Consider the following 10,094-nt stretch of genomic DNA (forward strand, 5'->3'; position numbering starts at 1 on the left):
AAGAAGTGGAGTCACTGAGGTGAAATGTCTCCTGCACAGATGGCTGGCTATGATAAAACAAGAAGAAGTTACCGGATATAAACAGTGTTGTTTTATATTGTTTTGTTTTTTTCAATCATTAAACTCAGCAGTGTCTGTGCATGTACGGATCTAAACAGATCCTTCACTGTCTAGTTTTATACTCTGGCTCTTTGCGAAGTTCTGTTTCTCTCTCTCTCTGCCACATTCACTTTCTTCAGGTTTCTAACGTTTTTACAATAATGACATCACGAGATCCTGACTGTTTCATTATGAGGAGAAAGGTCTCACAATGTTAAGATAATGCTTGAACAGGATTAAGAAGGTTTCAAAACTGGACTGAGGTTTTTTATGATTTATTTCTCAGTATATTCAGTCGTACAGGAAGCTGTTAATAGCTAATCAGATTTCCAAAATGAAATAGATACAGACTTTAAAAAAGTTGAATGTATGATTTCTTAAACACCAGTTAAGTATATTGAAATATAAGTATCATATCCACTGATTAAATGGGTATAATGTTGCCATATATTTATAAGTAGAATATATCAGCCCTAATTTTCAATAGAATTTAAGATGACTCTGTTCCAGAAATGACCTGGATATACAGCTTGTTTGAATACTTATCCTTAAAAGGTAAATTTGTTAGAACTGATGCACAAAACTCATGTATAATCCTATATTACAGTCAGGCTGCACCTGTTTGGTCATTTTTCTGAGCTTCTCATTGCAGGATATCAAAACTGACTTGGTGAATTAAAACATTATTAATTGTTTTTACCAGTATATTCTAAAATGCAAAGTGTAAGAAAAATATGATAAATTCAGGGGGTATATGTAATTGTTATTGCTGTCAAACACCTTTAAAGTGAGAATATATTACTTTCTTAAGTAAAGGTAACTACGGTATTTGTCCAATGAACAGATTTGTTCAGGGATGAGGAGAATTAGCCTCAGTGAGCAGCAGCAGCTCAGTCCAGTGATTGTTGGTATTTTAGTTTGAGCATGAAGAGCAAAGCCACAGGCATGAGGAGTATTCTACACATGTACAATATTGTATAGTGTTTTATTGCTGCTGACAATGCTGCATACCGAATCTCTTTCCAAACACCAACTCAGACAACCAGGAATCACCCACAAATTATACCCTGTGGAAACAAAACCCTCAGTTCCTAGAAGGAGAGACTTGATCAACAAGCCCATGTGTCTGTGACTGCACCCTGCGAACTTCCTGTGAATGTCTCTGGACATCAGTTTGACTAAGAACGTGAAAGGGTCTCAGGTGAGGCCTGTCAGACCAGAGCATGTTGTTTTGCACTTTGTTCTTTGCTCTGACATGACGGCATGACTTACAGGCCGAGGCGAGGTAAGCTGCCATCTTAGGTTCTAAGAGGATTGGGATTTATCCATATGGGTCATTGCAGACAGATGCAGGTTTTACAAGCCAGAACTTTCTTAATTTAAAGCTCACAATGACTGGTACTGACAGGAACACACATGTACATGCATGCACGCAGTCGTAGTGAGGGGGCAGAGGCTCACAGGGAAGTGGTGGTGCAGGTGGGGCACCTTTATGTGGGTGGGTGGTTAGATCCCTGATTCCCTCAAACCCAAGGAAAGGAAACACATTCATGTATCAACAAATGCAAGTGGTGATCCACTGTAGCTATTCCCCAACTGTTTGGGTCCCAGTATTAAATTCTAATGCAGATTCTGTGTCTCCTGTTCAGGGGAAAGATTCAAAAGCTGCCATTAAGGTGATTAGAGGGCTTCCCCATCAGACAGTGTGCACCAACCCACCCATGAAATCTATACAGCAAACACTCCCAGAGTTCCCACCGTCACTGTGACCTCCATCATATTAATTCTCAGCTGAAACCCATTCACACTCACATTCACATCCACAGGTGACCTGCAGGTAACTTACAAATCTTTGGTATTTTAAAGTATATCATTTAGATAATTCAAGTGGATACAGATATTTGACATTTCTTTTCATTGTATGTGTATTATTCTAAAGTGGGTTTCTTGACTGGTTGTGATGTCTTCAGTCGTTTACATGCAAGAATCGTCTCATTTCAAACCTTTAAAGAGGCTTTCAAAAGGTTATTATTTAAATAATCTTGATGTTTTATAATTTTAAAGATGTTTACTGTTTCTTTAAATGATACATGTTCACATTAGCGTGTGTAAACAAATGAGAGGAGCGGCAGGGTCGGAGGATTAATGCCACATGATGTGAGACCTTCACACACTCGGGCCATGTCAAAGCTTAACAGGGTTTAACGTTGTGTAACTGAAATATAGTGACCGCTGAAACCTGCAGGCCACAACACAAATACCAGTAATCCATCAGTCCCAAGTTCACCTGCCTGACATCACTGCTCACACCACCTATGGCTCTCATCTGCTTGTAAATGCTGTGGTTGTTCAACAAATGTGTTGGGAGCACTCACGCAAAATTGATTTAAACATAGTAAACAGCATGATTAAATTACATAAAATGATCATGCAACAGATGCAATTAAAAACAGAAAACAAACCAAAAACACAGCGCAAAAAAATGAGATGTATTAATTCCTGTCCCTGTGTGATTCCACTCATTACTTTTGCTGTGTTTTATTTGTAGCATCAGCTAAATAAGCAGCTGGTCCTGTAATTTGAATCCCAACGCATCTTTCTGCGCCCGTCCAACACCTACACTGCACCACAAGGAGTCCCCTGGCCAACTGAACACTTCTTCATTTATTTCTGTCCTTTCTGCTTTTTTTCTCTCTCATTCCTTTTCATGTCTCTGCCTCTGGGATGCTTCATGTGTCAGGAATGCTGTAAATGAAATGTAAGTGAGATGGAAAAAGGCCGTTTGTTGCTTTTGAGGAGACAGTAATGCAGAGGTTTAAACAAACAGATGCTTTTTGGATGGATTAAACCTCCGAGTGAAATAAAAAACACACCAAGAAAGAAAATGGCACAAAATGCTTTCCAGGCTAAGGCTAACGTTTGTTCTGCAGCTGCCACATCTACAACAACAATTACACTGAAACATGTTTTAAATATATAATAGTTTTAATATTAATATTTTTGCTTTAACGTCAACCACATTGCATAACTGTCATATGAGTAATACTGTTGTGTGTATTTGTTGATACAGGGTATTGATCAATATTCCAATCAGCCCTAATTAACCCCAGAAATACTTGTCTTCTTAGTTCTGTGATTCATTATTTAAGAGATGCTTTGTACAAACTAAATAATCACACAGTAGCGTGTGGGCTGTACACTCGCCCTCCCCAGTGCTGTGACGCCAGAGGGACAGAAAAGGTCTTTGTAAGAAGATTTGTTCTCACCTGGAAGAAGCTGCTCGCTAATGCAGGTGGTGTCAGTGTTGTGACGTGTGAATGTGGTATTTGACTGAAGTCTGTGACGTTAGCCTTGCCCTGGTTTACAGTGTTAGTGATTTCCATAAGCTTCCTGTGAACAAGTATCGTTCTCCTCGACCCTGTTAAGGAGGTCAGAGCTTTGGTTTTGTTATCATAAACATATAAATGTGTTTATAATCATTTTTTGACATTTTTAGTCATGTGGGTCTGGGGAATGTAGTTCAATTTATGACACGTATTCAATTTAAGGGCAAATACATAGTAAAAGTAATACTATTGTCATTACTCTCAACTCTCGCCTTGAAGAATCTGATTATTTTAGTTTCTGATGTTCTGTTTTTATCACTCAGGGGAAAAAAGGTGTGACTCTCACAGATTTCCCTCATCACATTTTGACATTTTTACGTTTTTGAGTCTTTTTTGTTGTTTGATAAACTATTTAGCAAAGAAACTCAATTACTTTTTATTAAAAAAGAGAAAGTTTGTAGGGTTCAGACCAAAACTTTCGTCCTGACAGAGTTCATTGTATTTTTGTGCATCCATCTATTTTTTTCTGCTCTGTGGCCAAAGTGTGACTTCCCCACAGTTTTCCAGTGAACTCCTTTTGTGTGGCAACAATGCTCAGAATGAAAAATGTCAGAGTTGATATATATCCTACTTTTTTAGTTTTATGCCTGACAAATGGGGCGCTGTCACATAACATTTCTGTGGTGGTTGCGGGAGCTGCTGTTCAACGGCTCTTTCTGTCGCTCTGACAATTAAAACGTTTTTATTCGACTCACTTGAATCAAAATTTAGATTTTAATAGTTGTTAGTCAATACTATTTTTTGGTGTCAAGACATTATATATATATATATATATATATATATATATATATATACGTATCATATAAATGTAGTTATATGATACGTTCCAATTTTTTTTAAAGACATTTACAGTGTATTTTAAGAATTAACAACACATAAACCCAATTTTAAATTTCATAAAATAATACTAAAACGTTATATTTTAAAAAAATATAAATAGAGAAATAAGAAGAAAAAAAGGAACTAAAAGATAATAATATTGTGTAATGCCCAATGCTTAAAAAGTAGTCCGATTTAATGTCTCCTCTGCCCTGTGAATTTTCCCTATGTAACAGATCATTTACTTTACAGGATGATGGCGTAGATCAGGCAGGAGTTGTGTCCCTCATGTGGTGAATGTGCCGAATTGCAGCCGAGTTGATCTCAGGTCTGTCTCACAGGCCTCTGTACCTCAATCTGTTTGAGATCTGCCTGGTGTTGAAAAATCAACATTAACCAAGCTGCTATTCCTGCATAGACTCCCACCCACATACACATGTATGTAGCACACTCAGGACATTTGAGAGCAAGGAGGTAAAGACCATGCTTCAAACAAGAGAAAAGATTAAATTCACCAAGCCAGAGGTCAGCAGGACTAAATGTGTCCATACGGTGCCAGACACAAGCACATGAACCTGTCTCCTGTCGAACAGCGACACGTAGTCTTACATCCCACCGCCCAAACCCATCAAGAACACCTTGCTGGTTCCCACGAAGCCTCCAATCAGGTCCCAGGAGAGTTGCAGCGGCTGCGGCTGCTGCTGCCATGTGGCGTGAGACAGAGACAGACCCGAGGTGACACGAGTCAAACAGCTACAAAAGTCTTCTGACCTCTCCTGGGTTTTCTTCTGTTTTAGCTGCAGCCTGTCGGTCGGTCGAATCCCCTGAAACATGCTGATCGCTCTGCTCCTCACCTTCCTGGTCTCCTCTGCCTTTGCAAAGAAAGGTAAATGGATTTAACTTCATTTTGCTGTCCATTTTTCCTAGACTTATCATCTTGGCTCTTCTTGTCTTTAAATGTAGACAACGAAACCTGGATATGATAATTTCCTGTGACCTGCCAGCAGCGCAGCTCCACAAATCAATATTCTGGTTAATGATCAAATTGCGGCCGAACGAAAAATAGGCCCCTCAGCCTCTGCTGTACTTTGTGTGTTGTACTACTCTGGACATTCTAGCATGCTGACAAACTAAACTGAGATTATTGATCTGCACTTTTATGCTTCAGTTATTTCTTGGAAGCACATTGAACGACCTTGGTGTGATAATGTGCTGTACAAATACATTTTCCTAGATACCTGTGAGCATATGGACTTGCTGACACTGTGTAGACTTTTATAATAATAATATAATAATGATAATAATAATGATAGCTTTATTTGTATAGCACTTATTTAAACCAGGTTACAAAGTGCTTCATAAAAATCCATGGCAAAAAATGAATGAACTAAAATAAAAGGTATTCAATTCAATTCATTTTTAAGCAGCATATCATGAACCTTAAAATGTATTGTTAGTATTTTTGGGACAATGACTGGGATTGCGAGGTCCAAACTATGTTGATGTGTCTTATTCTTCCTCAGACACTGCTCTTCTTCGGCTGAATGACACCAACGCTGCCGAGGCCTTCATCGACTCTGCTGAGGTGGTGGTCATCGGATTTCTGGAGGTCAGAAAAGCAGAATATCCCACGTGGCGAAAAAAAAAAAACTGTACTGAAAATGAGCCTCCAGACATTGTTCAAATCAAACCCACAGGCACTGTTTTATGGTTCGGTTTACTATGTTAACCTGCATGCAGCACACCATTATCAGACAGATTATCTTTATCTGACTGTGAGAGCGCCCAAAATACAGCCTTTGTTTGCAGCCTGGTCTCTATGATGCTGCTGTCATGAATAGCTCTCACAGAAGGATCTATTTTCTGTGGCCACACCTTTGGCCACGCTGCTGCCGCCGCTGCTGCTGCCGCCGCTGCTGCTGCCGCAAGGGACCAGGGGGTGGCTGGCCGTCCCACAGAGGCCGGCCCATTGGCCAGACACAGTGTGCCGGGGGAAGATGGCCGGCCACTCGACAGGAAATACATGCATATCTGAAGTCTTGTGGGATTGGCTCCATTGAACCTTGCATAAACAAGTGCAGGAGCAGGGAAAAGGTTCATGGGAGGAGATGGATCATCCTACTGAAGCCTAGGAGAGACCAAAATATTGACGCTGTGACTCATTGGGAATGAACACATATTACAGGCTGCAAAGTAATAAAACAGAGTGCCAGAGCTCATGCAAGAGTCAGAAATAGAGATGATTCACCTTCTGTGGGTCAGCCTCCTGGTCCACTGTGTTTGTTTGGTCCTCGTCTCCGTCTCTGTCTGTGGCACCTGCACTTTTTTATATTTAAATATTATTAACCAGATATACTTAAAGTATTAAAAATACTAATAATGCAGCAGATTGGTTCACATAATTGTTTAAGTGTTATATCATTGTTATTATATCGTTGAAGCATGAACACGTGAGCAGTATATTAATATTGTAACTGGTTCAAGTGGAGTTTAGTTAATCTTATATCTCTAAGATCATCTTCTTTTGTATATTAAATCTTTCAATGTTTAAACCAGTTGTAACTTCAGTAGTGGCAAAGCAGGATATAACTGATTTACAATATACGTGTGATAATGACAAAAAAGCAACTTGTGGGAAAAAAGAATGAAAGATTGTCCGAGATGAGATGAGATAGTGAAACAGTTCCCTTCTGTAACTCTGTCTCTCACTCTGGTTGTTCAGGGAGAGGAGAGTCGTGGCTATGCAGAGCTCGTTGAAGCTGCAGGGCGAGTTCCCACCGTCCCTGTCGCCATTTGCACAGAGAAGGAGGTGTGGGCCGACTACAAGCTCTCCTCAGACACCATCACCGTCTTCAGGAAGGTATTTCACATCTTCACTTTTCATCATCCAGCGGTGATGATGTACCAGCAGTCTAACGGTGATAACCATGTGGCTGTGTGTTGTGTGATCCAGGCGGACAATCACCAGGACAATCTTGTTGTGGCGGACGCCAAGAAGCTGGACGCTGATGGTCTCGTAAATTTCATCAGCGTCAATGAGATCCGATACATCACAGAATACAACCAAGTGGTAGGAGCGCCATGTCTTCATCACGGACACATAAATGCTTTGCATGGAGTCACCAGCTTCTGACTTTCTTCCTGTCTTCCTTCTATCCAAGCCTTACTTCGTATAAAAAAAATGCTAAGACAAATTAAGACAGATGCAAATTCACTGTCCCCATTAAAGCACTCGTGGGTGAAGACAAATTTGATTTGACTGACAGCTCCATTTTCCAGTTCATTTAGTAGCACCCGTTAGGGCGGGATGACCTGTTGACCTACCATCATTCTTACTGGTACATCGAGATTTGTGACATCATAAATTCCCACTGTGGTCCCACATATTTCAACCTGACAGGTCTCAACAGAGAGAGTGATTAAAAACTCCTGTGTGTGTGTTTGTGTGTGTCTGTGTGTGTGTCTGTGTGTGTGTGTGTGTGTGTGTCTGTGTGTATGTGACCCCCCCCGTTTTCTCTCAGTCTGCAGTGGGCCTATTCAACTCGGAGGTGAAGTCACACCTCCTGCTCTTCGCCAACAGGGGGACTAAAGAATTTAACAAGCTCAAGGAGCAGCTCAGAGCTCTGGCCCCTGAGTTTACAGGCAAGGTGAGAGTGACAACTAGAAAAACAGCTGGGCTATGAGTCTAACTATAGTGAGTGCAGGTCTGTAAATCCCTGATGGATTAAATTAATTTACCTCTGAAACGATTTAGGTCTTAGTTTTTTCTGGCCTGATGTGGACATTAATATTAGTTTAAAATATGTGGCTGTGGGGAAAAAGCTGTCAAGGAGCTCATTGACTCATGATGTACAAAACCTAATTTATTTCTATTTAAATTGGTTTATCAATTTTCTTTCACATAACAAAGTCCAGACATGGAGAGACAATTATGAAACCACATCTAATTTCAGACTTCAATTTAATAAATTATGCAGAAACCCAGTGTATTCATATTCTATCAGAAATCTCTGGAAACAGTTTCCTATCTGCAGTTACTTGATTGACCGTACAATAGGTTAAAGTATGATTCTGTGTTCCAGTTCTTGTTTGTGCTGATTAATGGAGCCGTGAAGTCCAACTCTCGGTCACTCGGCTACTTTGGCATCAAGGCTCAGGACCTCCCACGAGTTGGCATCTACGACGCCAGCTCGGACATGAAGTGGCTCCTTCCTGCGGGGGAGATTTCTAACGAAGGAGTGAGGGAGTTTTGCCAGTCGTTCCTGCGAGGAGAACTGAAGGTGAGCTGCCAGGATTTGCCTGATGAGATGTTTTTGACCTGCAACATATGAGTAAGATATTTTAGTGATTGTACCGAGGGGATCTATTTTCAGAACACGTAGATTCGGTTTTAAAAAAGAGTGTCAGGGTTTATTGAATAAAAAATAAGCAGCACAGCCAAGAAATTGAAATAAACCAATTTAGAAAATGTTCAGTAAAAGTAAAACAGGGCATAAATGTAGTGCAGTAAGAACTACAATTTTGCCAATTTAGTCTCAAACTAATATGTATACTAAAGAAAGTAGGTTAACAGTAGATATATATCTATCTATATATATGAAATTTGAATATTTCAAATATATGGATATTTTATCCTTAGGACAATTTAGGTTTTTAATCTAACCTTATTTTACCTCTAGGTGTTCAATTGTGTTAAATTACATTGTATGCACTGTATTTATTGCTGAGGCTTTTACTCTCTCTTGCATTTGCTAGTTAGTAAATGTTGTTGATTCTTATTTGTGTTTTCTTCGTGTCTAGGACTGATTTGTTTATTTGAACATAGGTGCAGTTAAATCCTCGACTGAGACATTTGTTTGAGTTTTTCTAAGAGTGAAATTCAATCAATCAATCTATCATTCAATTAATCAATTTAAAGTTCTATAGTCAATATTCCCAAATCTCAATTTGTCTCATAGGCTTAGCAAGGTACAGCATCCCCTGCCCTTAACCCTCAAGAGTAAGGTCAAACAAATGAATAAATAATAAATTCAGTTTAACGTTCAAAAGTTTGTTTCAGTGCAAATATAAAATAGAGGAACTTGAGAAAACTTGACTTCTACAAGTCTATATTGTTTGCTATGTTCCCCAGTGCTGTTCTGTCTGCTATAATTCATGTGAACTTTGATTTTTCCAGGATGTGAAACAGGCCGGAGACGAACCCAAAACAGAGCTCTAAAACACAACCATCAAATGTAAATACATTATTATGCATTAAACAGATTCTTAAATGAATAAAGCATCTGATGTGGATTCTTCCTTTGGTAAAAACCGACTGCATTCCTCTCTCTGTGCAGCTTCTTTCTTTGAGCTCAACCGAGATGATGCTATGTGAAGGTTTGCATGTGTGTGTGTGTCTATCATGCGTCCTCACTTATTTACCCTGTGTATGTTATGTTTTGTTTGTTTACGAGAGTGCGAGCCCCGTCTGTGGTCCGACCGCAGGCCACCGGCCGCAAGTCGTAGTGATCCGGCTCAGTTTGCTCGTCTGTCCGCGAATGTTATTGTCAGGACCACAAGACAAGGACCTCAGGGAGACTGACACAGAGCAGGCAGGGAAGATCCGACCCCAGGCAGTTAAGACCCAGCAGTTTATGGTACTTTCTCATGTGAGCCACGCTGGGTAAGAAGTAGGTGCAAATTAGGTGAGAAGCTTCATCTGTGCAGGACACGAAGATCCCCAGTGACGGAGGAATCAGAGGAAGACACAGTTTTCTAAAGAATGATATGAACTCAAAGTATTTAGCTATA

General features: G+C 39.9%; 1 protein-coding gene across 1 annotated transcript; it reads left to right on the forward strand.

Moving 5' to 3' along the window:
- The first annotated feature begins 4,989 nt into the window (after positions 1–4,989).
- Positions 4,990–9,618, forward strand: LOC133954303 (endoplasmic reticulum resident protein 27). The gene is made up of 7 exons (XM_062388663.1): positions 4,990–5,190; positions 5,828–5,913; positions 7,027–7,164; positions 7,258–7,374; positions 7,826–7,951; positions 8,387–8,584; positions 9,481–9,618. The coding sequence occupies exons 1-7, from the start codon at positions 5,136–5,138 to the stop codon at positions 9,520–9,522; spliced, it is 762 nt and encodes a 253-aa protein (XP_062244647.1). The 5' UTR covers positions 4,990–5,135; the 3' UTR covers positions 9,523–9,618.
- Positions 9,619–10,094: the final 476 nt, after the last annotated feature.

Source organism: Platichthys flesus, chromosome 5 (assembly GCF_949316205.1).
Source record: "Platichthys flesus chromosome 5, fPlaFle2.1, whole genome shotgun sequence".
NCBI lineage: Eukaryota > Metazoa > Chordata > Actinopteri > Pleuronectiformes > Pleuronectidae > Platichthys > Platichthys flesus.